This window comes from Eptatretus burgeri, chromosome 9 (assembly GCF_056783735.1).
Source record: "Eptatretus burgeri isolate ZD-2024b chromosome 9, Ebu_testis_v1, whole genome shotgun sequence".
NCBI lineage: Eukaryota > Metazoa > Chordata > Myxini > Myxiniformes > Myxinidae > Eptatretus > Eptatretus burgeri.
Genome location: NC_140969.1, coordinates 108386754 through 108400950, shown reverse-complemented (window position 1 = coordinate 108400950; position 14197 = coordinate 108386754). Strand labels below are relative to the sequence as shown.

At 45.0% G+C, this 14197-nt stretch overlaps 1 protein-coding gene across 1 annotated transcript in view; it reads left to right on the top strand.

Annotated features, from left to right (window-relative positions):
• The window catches only part of LOC147020885 (B-cadherin-like), a 177919-nt gene that overhangs the window by 151452 nt on the left and 12270 nt on the right, over nt 1-14197 (top strand). Inside the window, exons 13-14 of the mRNA XM_085896620.1 lie at nt 6000-6130; nt 10740-10918. Of these exons, the coding sequence (XP_085752746.1) occupies nt 6000-6130; nt 10740-10918 (310 nt within the window). The remainder of the gene's footprint in view (nt 1-5999; nt 6131-10739; nt 10919-14197) is intronic.

Sequence of the window (14197 nt, the reverse complement as noted above, 5' to 3'; positions counted from 1 at the left end):
AACGACACAAGTGCAGCATTTCCACCAGCCTTGAGAAGTTCAGCATGGATGCCACAGATCCCTGGAGCTTTGCCCCATTTCAACTGGTTCACCGCAGCCCGTGTTTCCACAAGCGAAGGTGGACCACAGTTGATTCGAGGGTCAGCAACAGGGATTGTAACACCCTTGACGTCCAACTCGACAGCTGGGGGATCAGCCTGGTACAACCGCTCAAAGTAACCGGCCCAGCGGGCCTTCACTTCAGACTCCTCTGTCAAGAGCCTCCCACTCTCTGCTCGAACTGCAGTGCTCCGAGGGATGGGCTTGGATGAACGTAATGCGCGAATTCCCCTGCAAGCGGGACGAGAATCACCTGTCCACAGGTGATGCTCTACCCACTCACAGATTCCTCGCACATAGGCCTCCTTGTCCACCCTCCGTGCACGTACAGTTTTACGCCTCAGCTCCCTGAACAGCTCAGCTCTGCCATTCAGCCTGGCCCTGCGACTCTGGTCAATGGTATCCAGTGTCCCTTGATAGACAAAATTCTTCTTTGCCCTGCGGTGAGCTCCAAGGCATCCACCGGCAACATCAAGGACGGTGGTCTTGAAGGTGCTCCACAACTCTTCAGGACCCCCCAAAGCACCCAGACCCCCCAAGTGTCCACTCAGCCTGTTCGCAAACTCCTCAGCTACTCTCTCATCCCTGAGCTTGGCAACATCCAGCCGAGGCTGGGATGGTACCATTCTCCAGGATTTAAGGTGCAGCTTTAGAGTTGCTACAACAAGCCTGTGGTCATTATTGAGGAACTGAGCACTCCGGTAGACCCTGCAGTTCTGGATCATCCTCCAACGACCGTCAATGAGGACATGGTCAATCTCCTTTGCCACACCGCCGGCGTTGGAATACCAAGTCCAGCGATGAGCTTGTGGGCACTGAAACCATGAACCAGCCACCCTAAGTCCATGACTTCTTGCAAAGTCAAGGAACTTAATGCTATTCTAGTTCATAGTTCCTGAGCAATGGGGACCAACACACACCTCATAACCATCCCTATCAGTTCCAGTCGATGCATTGAAATCCCCCAAGACTAGAAGTGCATCTCGTCTGGGGCACTGATCAACCACAGACTCGAGTGTGGCGTAGAATGCATCCTTCACGGTGAGATCACTCGCCTCAGTCGGAGCATAAACAGAGACCAGGGAAATGACACCTAAGGAGTGACGAATCCTTAATCTCATAATACGCTCGTTGACCGGTGTTACCTCAATTATCATTGGGGTCAGCTTATTGGACACAGCTACAGCAACATTACGTTCATCCAAGCCCATCCATCGGAGCACTACAGTTCGAGCAGAGAGTGGTAGGCTCTTGACAGAGGAGTCTGAAGTGAAGGCCCGCTGGGCCGGTTACTTTGAGCGGTTGTACCAGGCTGATCCCCCAACTGTCGAGTTGGACGTCAAGGGTGTTACAATCCCTGTTGCTGACCCTCGAATCAACTGTGGTCCACCTACACTTGTGGAAACACGGGCTGCGGTGAACCAGTTGAAACGGGGCAAAGCTCCAGGGATCTGTGGCATCCATGCCGAACTTCTCAAGGCTGGTGGAAATGCTGCACTCATGTCGTTGCATGCAGTTTTGTGCCCTGCCTGGAACACAGGCATCATCCCAACTGACTGGAAGAGGGGCCTTGTTGTCCCTCTCTGGAAAGGGAAGGGTGATCGCCAAGACTGCAACAACTACCGAGGGGTGACGCTGCTCTCAGTGCCGGGCAAGGTCTTTGCTCGGATAATTCTCGATAGGGTTCGCCACCATCTGCTTGAGCACCAGCGTCCAGAGCAGTCAGGCTTTACACCAAAGAGGTCAACGATTGACCGTATCCTTGCACTTCGTGTCCTCACCGAACGCAGACGAGAGTTTCGGCAGGGGCTGCTTGCAGCCTGTGTTGATCTCTGTAAAGCGTTCGATTCAGTGAATTGGAATGTCCTCTGGAGGATTCTTGGTCTTCGTGGGGTGCCACCAAAACTGATCGATCTGATGTCTGAACTCTACTCTGGTACTGAGAGTGCTGTGAAGTGTGGTGGTACCATCTCTGACTTATTTCCAGTTGTTACTGGAGTTCGTCAGGGATGTGTACTTGCCCCCACACTTTTCAGCACTTGTATGGACTGGATTCTAGGGAGGATGTCGGAGAGATCAAGTTGCGGTGCGTCATTTGGGAATGTCAATATCTCGGACCTTGACTTTGCAGATGATGCAGTCATCTTTGCGGAGACTTTAGAAATCCTCTTGGGGTCCCTCAAGGTGCTGAATGAGGAGTCGGAGCCGTTGGGATTACGGGTTTCTTGGGTCAAAACTAAGATCCAGGCTTTCGGTGACATCTTGGATGCTGCTGTCCTGTCTGTGTCTGTTTGTGGTGAGGATGTTGAGGTCGTGGAGAGATTCACTTACCTTGACAGTGATATTCATGTCTCTGCTGGCTGCGAGTCAGAGGTCAATAGACGTCTGGGTCGGGCCTGGGGAGTCATGGATTCACTGGATCATGGGGTGTGGCGCTGCCGGTACCTGCGCGGGAGGACGAAAGTCCGAGTCTTCAAGTCCTTGGTACTTCCAGTCTTGCTCTATGGGTGCGAGACTTGGACTCTGACCAAGGATCTGAGATGGAGACTTAATTCCTTTGGTACCAGGTCTCTTCGGAGAATCCTTGGCTATCGCTGGTCGGATTTTGTATCCAACGAGCGGTTGCTGAGAGAGACTCGGATGAGATTTGTTCCCTGCATAGTCCATGAGCGTCAGTTGCGGCTGTATGGACATGTGGCTCGTTTTCCTGACTCTGATCCTGCTCACCAGATTCTCTCAGCGAGGGAGTCTCATGAGTGGAGGAGGCCAGTGGGTCGACCACGTGCCTCATGGTTGCAACAGGTTGACCATCATCTCAAGGAGATGGGGATGGGCCTGGCATCTGCCTGGGGGATGGCCAGACGGAGGCCCCTGGAGTACCGGCGGAAAGTGGACGCAGCGACGTGCTGTTCTGGCACATGCTCCCATACCGGACCTGACAGCAACTCTTTGGGTATGGTAACCATCAGAGCGGCCAGACCAATAGTAGGTGTAACCACCCACCATTATCTCGCCGCAATCCTGTCTCCGAACCTCAGAGAGAGCTGCAATCCCGATGTCCAAACGCTTGAGTTCAGATGATAACAGAGACAGGTGATCATCCTCTCTTAGGGATAGGACATTCCAGGCACCCACCCGAAGGCACCGCCTCAGGTTAACCCAAGGAGACCGCCGTCTGGTGGACGACACCTCAGCACCACTCCGACACACTCTCCCGCAATCTGACCTAGGAATGTTACCCCGTGGTTTCCCTCCTATCATCAAAGATTGGGGGTCCCGAAGGCTTTGCCCCAATCCCGTCATCCGGTGAGCTGCCCTGCGAAGGGAAGCTGCGCAGGAGGTACTCCCACGGAGTGGGTTTTCAGATTTTTTTTTGCGTTTTTGCGTTTTGTGGAATGAAGGGTTTTACGGTGGCCGGAGTGCAAATCCTGCCACCAACCTCCTAATAAGAAGTAACCCAACTGCAGGAGGACGTCCGCAGACACAGTTGGGCACTAGATATGGATGGCCGTTGGCTCACAAGGAGCTCCTCTGCCCTTTGACAGGTTTTGTTTTTAATCCTGCTGGGTGTCCATATCCAAACACCCCCCTCGCCAGAAAACCTGGTGGGGGAGACGGTTTAGTCGCCGACAACCCGACCATGGAACAGGTTAGTACAGGTTTACATGGTACCTGTAGCAGGTCACAGATCGATCCTGACCTGACCTGATCAATTAATGACAGTTCATATTGTATCAACAACAACAAGAGCAATAAGCCCTGGAGAAGTAGAAGATGAAGATTATTACGATATTTCAGAAGAGGAACATATGCGATTGAGGAATGAAGATCAAATATTTGAGGAGGTTTCTCTTGGTACAATAAAATATTCACATTGTAAGAGTGAGTTAAGGAAATTAAAATCTGGTGGTCTTGGGATATTAGAAACTAATCCAGAAGGAATGAGACAAATTATTAAACATCTGAGTGGTAATGGGGTTAAGATTTTATCATTCGGTTTTGATGTTGATGAAGAAACTCAATGCAAACGTATGAAAAGCAGAGATACAAGTATTAGTGAAGAAGAAATTACAACTCGTATTAATGTTAATAAAGAATTTGATGAAATATTTAAAGAAAAGGATTTATTTGAACACATCTCCTTTAATGATGAAGAAAAGGAAAATTTCCCTGTTGACCTTTATAATTCAGTGAATGATATTTTCCAATAAATAAATGGATGCGAAAGAAAGAGCAAGAAGATTTGAGGAGCATCAAGAGTTGGTTTCAAAAGTTGTAAAACAACAGGAAGACATGAAGAAGAAACGCAGACAGAAACTAACGGGAAAAGAAGCATTTGAAAGAAAACAAGAGAAATTTTTTGAACCACTTTTTAAAACTTCCCAAGAAAAAATTATAGATGCTTCCACAGTTCCCACAATAGAATATATTCCGAAAACCTTCAAATGTTAAAAGATTTCAGTCAAATGACGGAGGAAGAATTAGAGCATATTGGAGAATTAGAATATCATGATGAAGAATTATTTCAACAACTGGAAGAGATTAATCAACCCCCTGATTATATTGTGAATGCTGTTCAAAACAATGAATATTCAGCGGATTCAAAAACCAAAGCAGGACTCATTCCAACAGAACAACCAGCAATATTTCATCTTCTTCAAGAAAAGGTATTGATATTTAATGATGAATGAATGTTCTTGAGTTCTGCTCAACCCCCTGTTAAACTAACTCCGAGATTAATGTTTCTTCTTACAAAAGATGGAAAACAAGGTTCAACTGTCAGGGATGATTCAAAGTATTTTTATAAACCATTGGATATGAAAAATAAGGATGATAGAGTATATATTGATCTGCTGGACTCTCTTAATTAAAGGGTTAGTCTATCTGGTAAAAGTAGGAAGAATGATAAGGAGAAACACATTATTCAAGCTTTAAGTATCCTTGGTTCAGGTGTTAGTTTTCTTCCAAATGACCCATCACAATTAGTTAATAGACTTATTGCTGTTAGGTAGTAAGAAGGCTGGAAATAACAATTGTTTTAATGAAGCGTCAACCATTATGGACCAGTTGATGAACATGAAAATAATTAATAAATGTCAATACAATGACATTTTATCCCATATTAAATAAGATGATAAGCACAATCCTTAGTTTTAATTTCACAACAAGCGACCACACATCTTAATTTCCATATCCACTACAACTTGATGCAACAAAAGAATATGAGGCATCTTTATTGTCCATGGAAACTTATAATACCTTGTTTAATATCACAGAGAAAAATGACAAGTTTAGTTATAATCCGTGAAGTGGATACAAAACGATAACAGTTTCACCCGGAGCATATGAGATTTCTCAAATATCTTCCGAAATTGCTCACCTTATGAAAGAACAGGGTGATGAACCAAACAATATTGTTATAGATTACACCAGGTCTGATAACCGGTTAACACCAGGTCTGATCCACATTGATGTGGGGACAGCCGGTTAACCCCAGGTCCGATCCACTTTGATGTGGGGTAAGCCGGTTAACACCAGGTCTGATCCACCTTGATATGGGGTCAGGCAGTTAACACCAAGTCTGATCCACCTTTATGTGGGGTCAGCCTGTTAACACCAGGTCTGATCCACCTTGATATGGGGTCAGGCGGTTAACACCAGGTCTGATCCACCTTGATGTGGGCTCATCCGGTTAACACCAGGTTTGATGTTTGACTAACAGTGATATGGGTAAGAGTTTGTAACTTGTTCAAGATGCTGGTGATAACTTGTCTACCATCAGACCAAGCCCCACACCATAACCGATCCTGTAATTTCAACTGCCAAACAAATTTCAGAGTTTGTCATTCATATTGTACAATGAAAATGAGGGCTTGATATGGGGCTATGTTGTTGTGCAGCCATGTTGGTTTTCTGCCTACCTCTGTGGCTTTTGACGCCAGTGAAGAAAGCACCACCATCAAACTTCATGAATATTGCACCTGGTTCTGTGTTCACCTACAGCCAAGAGGCAGGAGAGGAAGAAAGTAAGGTACAGATTTCTGTCTGCTTTGTTCTCTGTCTCCCATTACCTTTTTTGTTTTGTTTGATTTTCTTTTTAATGTGAAGACAGATCTGCCTACCATTGCCCTGCAAAATACTCCTCCACCTGTGCTTTATCGTATTACACATCATCATGTTTCCAGCTACCAGTGAGGCCTAAGTCACATTTGCTCTACGGCGAGGATACGGCGGCCGTACGCCCTCTGAATTGACAAACGTGCGGCGGCCGCAGAGTTTCTGAGGTGGCCTCAGGGTGGCCCTACGCCATTTGGCTATATTTTACAGGCCGTAGGGGTCGCCGTGGAATTATAGCGCGGAGTTATAACTTTTTTTCATTTCTACGTTCACCGTAGCAATTCGACAAGCCGAAACAAAAGAACTGGTAAAAAAAATAAATAGTATTAAAAAAACCCACTTGTTACCGTCTGTCTGGCCGCACGTTCGCCTTAAGGCCCCCCTGCAGTCGCCTTGCGGTCGCCTTGCGGGCACCTTGCGTCTGCCTTGAAAATTCTATGGCCGCCGCAGGAACACCCTAAGGTCACCGTGCGACATCAAATCGAAGACCGTACGGCACCCCCACGTTTTCCGTCTCCACAATTTATAAATACGCCGTGCGGCTCCCCAAAAAATAAAAACACATGTGACTGCTACATTGTATGACCGTGGAAATACTGTGGCCGCCCTATAATTGCAAGTGGCCGTAGATTTTGTAGACCCCACGGCCGCCGTGGCAAATGTGGCTTAGGCCTGAGCGCACTCATGTTGGCCCAACATTGGAATAGTCGTAAGAGGATTTCCAACCTCGGTAAAAGTGACATCGATTTACCAACGTGAGTCCACGGTGGTCCGACAACGGCAGCCACAAAGCATAAAAGTGATGGGACAAGGGCTGACTTTGGGGAAATGGACAAAATTACATCGGGTCAACGGTAGTGCTGACGTTGGGTCAATGTTAACCCAAAGTCATTGCTCCGCTAAGTCTGGTGTTGGCTTTAAGATCATCAGGTGTTGAGTTGAAGCCCCTGTTTAATCAATGAATTAACACCAGGTGGGTTGACAGCCTGTCATCGTTCCAAGGTTGGCAAAATGAGTACCAGCTTCTGGTAGTGGGGGCATTGTATCAGTGCTGCAGCCACGTCCCCAGAAAATGATGCGGCCAAACAGCCACAGGCTGCATGTGAATAAATAAATAAATTGTTTAAATTGGTTACATCAGGTGACACCATGATGTTATCCTCACTCATTCTTCCTGGTTCAACATTGTCATATTTTACATTTACCTCTATTTACATCTAATGTACAGCATGAAACACGATTCTCCATTTCTACCTCACTAAATCTCACCTAAACGAGATCTCGTTTTTCACCTGAGTTTGAGGTCAAATGGCCGGGGCCAATTCACTTCTGCCAGTCCGTCAGTCAGTGGGCCATGTGGTACGCACGTAAACAATCTCTGATATTTGACGTGCTTACCTGTTATATTGTGTGGTAGATTGTTTCACTGTGTTTCTCCCTTTGTTTGCGCAAACGTTGATTTTTATTTTATTTTATAATTTTCCACGTTAACAAATAACCAGGACGCCGACAAAGGTGATGTGCGTTCACATTGGCCCGCTCAGTACATTAACATAATTTATCCTCTGTGAGACGGTTGCCACGCCCACTTGCCTTCAACTTCCCATGTCATGTGAGCGTCATTTCAGCATGGCTCATCCTTCACGGCTTATTGCGTTCGTTGGTGTCACATGACGACCCAAAACAAACAGAATAAGTACAGTTGGTCATTTGCATGATTAAACAGACACGTGAAAACACTCTATCTCTAAAATACAATTTCATCCTACTTTTTGGACCCAAATAAGCAGCTACATATTTTAGAACTTACTCTCCAATCATCATCGTCACTTTCAGAATCAAGGACATGAGCACATTGGTCTGGTTTAGCTGAGCACTTGCAGGTAACCGCACAGTTCACACCGACAACCGCACACAAGCATGTACGTGCATCTTGACACATGTACAGTGTCGCCGACAAGTTGCTGCTGCAAGTCTGCATGGCTTGTCCTGCCACGGATATGATGCATCTTTGACTGTCCTGATAACCGATACAATTGCCAAATCTCTTTAACAATGTTACCACTTCCTTGCTTTTTGTGTCTGTTTAAGTGCATATCGTGCTGTACCAATGTGTTTTGGCAGAGGAATATCTGCAAGCACAGCACACATATATTGAACAAGATTCAACACGTTCTCATTATCACCGTCATTCAATTCCACTTTGCCTGATTCATTCAACTCTGGAATAGCTTTCATTATCATCCAGGCGACTTCATCATTGAGGGAAACTCGCATGCAATCAGAAACATCTTCATACGACATAGCAATTGCATGTAATGATCTTCTGCCTTTCTCAACTGCTTCATCTACAGGGTCCTGTCTTTGACATCTGTCATTTTGGCTGAATGGTCCACAATCATTTTCTTTTCACGGTCTGTGTTTGCAGCATCAGAGCAAGGAGTTTCATCATCACTCTCCTCTGCATTGCATTCATGTCCATCATTCTTTTTCATCTGTGCAACCTTGGACAGCAGATAGCCAACTGGCATGCTAGGTGAGCATGTGATTGACGAATGTCCTTTTTGTGGAACTATGATGAGATTTTCAACATGGCTGATGAAGTATTCATTCAGTCGTTTCTTCAGGATAGAGGATCTACGGCTCGTGTTCAGCACATCATTTTCCACAACCATTTTCTGTATTTAGAACGGAGCACACTTAGGAAAATGATCGTGTCTGTCACGAGACAGATTGTCGGCAATGCAGGTTATCGGCCATTTCAAGCCATCCTGTTGCTGTCTGCCAGACTGTTTCAAGTATGTTTTCCTGCATGACTCGTGGTACCTGAAGTTGTGTGCTACCATGTCACTACATTGTTCATCATAGCCGAGTGCAATGTCGCATCACACCGTCCTGCAGTTTTCACACTTTCTCCCAAATTAAATATTGTATATCAGAAGTTTCACTGAAACTGAACTTATAATTTCCTTTTCTGTCTCTGTTTTTCACAAATAAAGCATGTGCTCTTAAAATAAACGGTATCTGTTCATCGGTGCAGAATTCACCATGGTGGATCACTCTCAGTACTTGAACTGCCTTCATCAACATTTGCTTCAATTAATGACTTTGCCTTCTGTGCAAGTACGAAATCTAAAGATTTCGGAAGTATATTGATCACTTCCGTCCTCTGTTTATGTGTTTGTTTGTAGGGACGATAACTCGAGAACGGAAGAAGCTACCTATGTCAAATTACACCACATGATTTAGGAGGGTGATGGCTAGCGCTGATTAGATTTTGGTCAAAATCGGTCAAAGGTCAAGGTCACAGTGAGGTCAAACATTCGATTTTTGATGGTTTTGTACAGAATCATCGTAGAAACTTCTGGTTTGCGTCGCTACCTTCTCTAGAGACAGCTTTTATTTGACAAGGTCAGAGGTCAAGTTGACGATTTCGTAAGTACCAGTCTATGACTGCTTGTTTTATTTATTGGTGGAAACATTTCTGAATTTAGCATGGTATTGCGGGGATTTCTGTCAAAATGCCTCATCTCCATCAGATCATTCATCTCTCAAACTGGACGCTGTGTTATCTCGCCTATTTGACACAATACATATCCATGCAGGAAGTCCACCAGCTGTAACCCTCTGTGAAGCTTTCTTTGCAAGCTGGTGGCATAAAATACACTCTGTGAAGTCAGATGACCGTTTTTTTGTGCACATCAGCTATCTTATGACATCACTGGATTATCTGAAAATACATAATAAGATTCGGTATGTGACAAGGATAAACTGATTAGACTTCGGTGAAGATCTGGATCCAGATCTGACGACCAGAATTTTTTTAAGTGATTCTTCACTATTGAGAGGTAGGGACAAAAATTATATATAGCACGATATCTCAAAAAGTCGTGGACGGATTCGGACGAAACTTGGTGGACAGGTTTTGGGTATGTGACGAGGAAGAATTGATTCGATTTTGGTGAAGATCCGAATCCGGATACGAGAATTATTTATTTTTGAAGTGATTTTTCACCATTGAGAGATAGGGCCAAAAACGATATAGTACTTACTGTATGGCATGATATTTCAAAAATGTATGTTTCATATGTTCTCATGGATCAGGCATTACATGGTGGAGGTATGCGCTCTACTGAGTGCCCTTCTAGTTTTGATGTGTGATCTGTACATTAGGTCACCAACTGGGTGAGGTTACTCAGATTCTCCAGGTTCATTTTATTACCCTCTCCAAAGGAGAGTGTGCCGCATTTGGGTCTGTTTGTTTGTATGATGTTATCATGACCTCACAAAGGACTTTAAAAAGGAAGGAAAAGAATATGACGATTGGAATGCAGCACAGACCTGGTGGGCTGCATGACACTTTCTTGCAGTTGATTTCCTTTGGCTAAAGGAGGTCAGACCGATTCCCTGCACATGCAAATCTGGGACATTCCCAATAACTTGGTGAAAATAAATTGTAAAAGTGATTGTTTTCATCGGATTAATTAAACAATTTTACACTTGAACACTGTTTGTGTTTCCAGATCCTGATTCCAGATTCCCCACAAAATGAAGTTCATGGCAACCAAGTATCTGAGCTCCAACCAAGAGCTGTGGGCATGAGGTCTGATGCAATGACAAAGGTTGAGATTGATGGCCAGAGGGCCGGACATGGCGTCCAAGGTTTAGGGGCAAGAGCAGAACAAAGAGACAACAGCCTTACGTGAGTAGAAATGGTTCTTTAAATTGCATGTTGTCAGACCATCTTTCAATTGCATATTCAATTGCGACCCGTCGATGGTGGGGTTATCATCAAGTTCGCCACAGGATAGGCCCAATCACACGAGGGACCCAAGTGGAATTAGTCCCTCGGAAATTGCAATTCCCTTATCAGAATTGTTCACTCTGCCAGTCTTTGAAAGCTGAATGTTTCCAGTTTTAATCTCCAGGGATTAATCAAAGCTTGTCGAAATGGTTTCTCACCCGAGAGATCTCCAACGGCAGACCACCAAACAAAACGTGTTATGTATTAACAGTTCATTTTTGGAAGGCACAATACCACAAATGTGGAGAATCCCAAGACAAAAGATGGATGGACACGAATGCAGGCAAATATATAAATGTACACACCTATAATCCCTCTGCCCCCCGTTTCCTCCCCACACTCATTGTTTGTCATAGTCTCCCTCCTTTGTCCTTCAAGTCTTCTCTTGGTGTTATGCCCCCCCACCCCCCTCTCTCATATGTTCCTTTTGTTCTTTTGCATCATGATCGTTCAGTTCTGAAGCTCTTTATACATAAGAAATGAAAACAACTATCTTTGTCAAAGATACCAATAGCGAAGATCGAGATGGCTCTACCATACCATGAGTATGAGCAGGTCTTCAGACCATTTCTGAGGCACCCAGCGGAGAGCCGAATTGTCCAGTGGGTGATGAGACCCCACGTAGAAGGCGCAGCAGCACAAGCTTCTTTGTAGGGCAGCCAGGCAGCCAGGAAGTAGAGTGGACTGCACACGTGGAAAGCAGAAAATGAAAATACGAAGATCTACAAGGATTGATCTTGTACAGCCAGAAGACAATACCCAAGAGAGTGGTTTCCCAATACCAATACAATACCCAATACCCTTCACCATTTGGAGGTTTAGACCACGTGGACATTTTTAGACGACAAATCAAAATAACATCACCAATATTACAAATAAATTTTAACAAAAGAAATATTTGTGTTGTTGCAGACTCGGGGTTCAAGGGGAAACACTCGGGTCCCTCCCAAAAGCATGGTCCTGAGGTGACCGGGCACAGATAACTCCACGCACCAGTGGGTTGCTAAGCAACCATGAATGCCGATTGGCAGGGTTACACTACCTTACATGATAACTTACCTGTGGACAGTCGAAGCAAGGGGGAAGGGGGGGTCTCGTGCCCCCAGAGCACACGTGGATTACTGCCGAGCGATACAGTGAGTGTGCGCGCTGGCTAATAAGAGCAAATTAATGGGCGCCAAGAACTTCCCAAGTGAACTAACATGCGGACCATGCTGGACCAATGAAGGAAAAGAGGAAATGGGCTGGGTACATTTATAACATAAGCAATTTATTTATAAGGGTGAGGAAAAGTATGTGTTTCAATAAAAATGGTTTTATTCTATAAAATGTACAGCAGAGAAAGCAAGGATTTGTGGGGTGCGGCAAAAAAATTCAATTACGAACAAAAAGAAGACACAGGGCAGAGGTTCTCTATCGAGTGCAGCCTGTGGCTGCTGGTTGCATCATTGGTTGGGATGCGACTATGCCACTGATGCAGTGTCCCCCTTACCAGTGCACTGGTTCTCATTTTGCAGACCTCGGAAGGATGACAGGCTGAGTCAACCTCCTGGTGTATTAATTCAGCGGCCCAACGGGGCTTGAACTCAGGACCCTAGGATCCCAAGCCGCGACCCTAACCACTAAGCCAACATTCAGGACCCTAGGATCCCAAGCCGCCACCCTAACCACTAAGCCAACACCAGGCTTAGGGCAGAGGTAAACCGATACAAAGAACTTACACATTCTTATCTTATGCGAACATTACAGGCGCCATCAGACACAAACCTGAGGAAATTATGAGCAAGAAAAAGGAGAGGCAGTTGAGGGGTCTTCGGCCTCGTTCAATACCTGGTGTGGCCAATGGACCTACGCTTCCCAGTCGCTGAGGAGGGGGGAGGAGAGAAGAAAACTGGGGGTGTCTATGGTGCTTGAGTGGGAGTTGTAAATGTGCTGCAGAAGAGGAGTGAAGGCGTGCATATCTGTGCGTAGTGCATATTGCTCTTTTCGTGATTTGTGTCGACAGCAGATGAGACAGTAGATGGGAGTGACAGATGAGCAAGATGATAGCTTAACATGGCATGTGAGAGAATCTGTAAATGTTAATGGTATTGGCTGCGGAACACAGCGCAAGCCGAGCGCCGATGACCCAGTAACTCCTTGGCAATGATTAGGTAACCGCTCGCTTGGCTTGGGCGAGGTGACTTGTGCTACTTTCTCGGCTCGGTCAGTGTCGCTCTCTCTCTCTCTCTCTCGGGTTTGGTGAGAGTCAGATCCGCTCTTGGCTCTCTGCCACTATCTGTATAGAGCCCAGGTGAAGGAGGAGTTAGAAAATGGATCAAAAGGCCCCGTAGGCGTTTTGGAGCGTTCTCATTGGCACGCAGATGTGACCCTGAGAAGTAGCCCTTCCCTGCCAGATTCTGGAGCCGTAAATGGCTTAATTTGCTCCTCGGCTTGGCCACACAATGGAGCTCCAGGATTTATATGGGGCATGGGTTTTTAGGAGCACCCTCTGTCCAGGAATGGGTGCTGGGCTCCAATCAAGCGTTGTTATTTATAGTAGAAGAAATAATGGAAAAATCGTTCAAATGATGATACAAGCATGAAACTTGGCATAAACATTCACATTGGGACACTCTTCAAATTTAGTCGATGAGCCAAGTGAAAATCCAAGATGGCCGCCAAATTTCTAACCCAAAACTCCATTTTCACCATATCTCTGAAGATTGTTGATGGATTTGAGTGATGTAAGTGTCTATTCATATGTTTTTTGACATGTCAAACCTGATTTTGCCATTAATTATCATCCAAGAGACCTCCTTGTATCACTAAACTTATTTTATAAGTCAATGTATTAAAAAGTTCATAGATTATACCACCAAGGGTGGAGTAGCGATCTATGTTAACATTTGGTATTAACATTGAATCTTTCAAAACATAAACAGGATCCATTTAAATTTCAATATGACAGATGATTTATTCATCTTTCACTGTTTCAATACAAAAACACACATTAAAATGTAAATGTATCATCATTTAAAGTTGAACAAAATCTTCCAATTTTCATTCAAACCATTAAACCTTGCTGAACACAATTTAACTTGCTGAACATACAGCTTCACTCATTTTGGCCAGGAAAAATGTTAAATGAAAAGATAACTATAGCAGTATCTTTTCAAAGTTTCTGGATGGAATCTT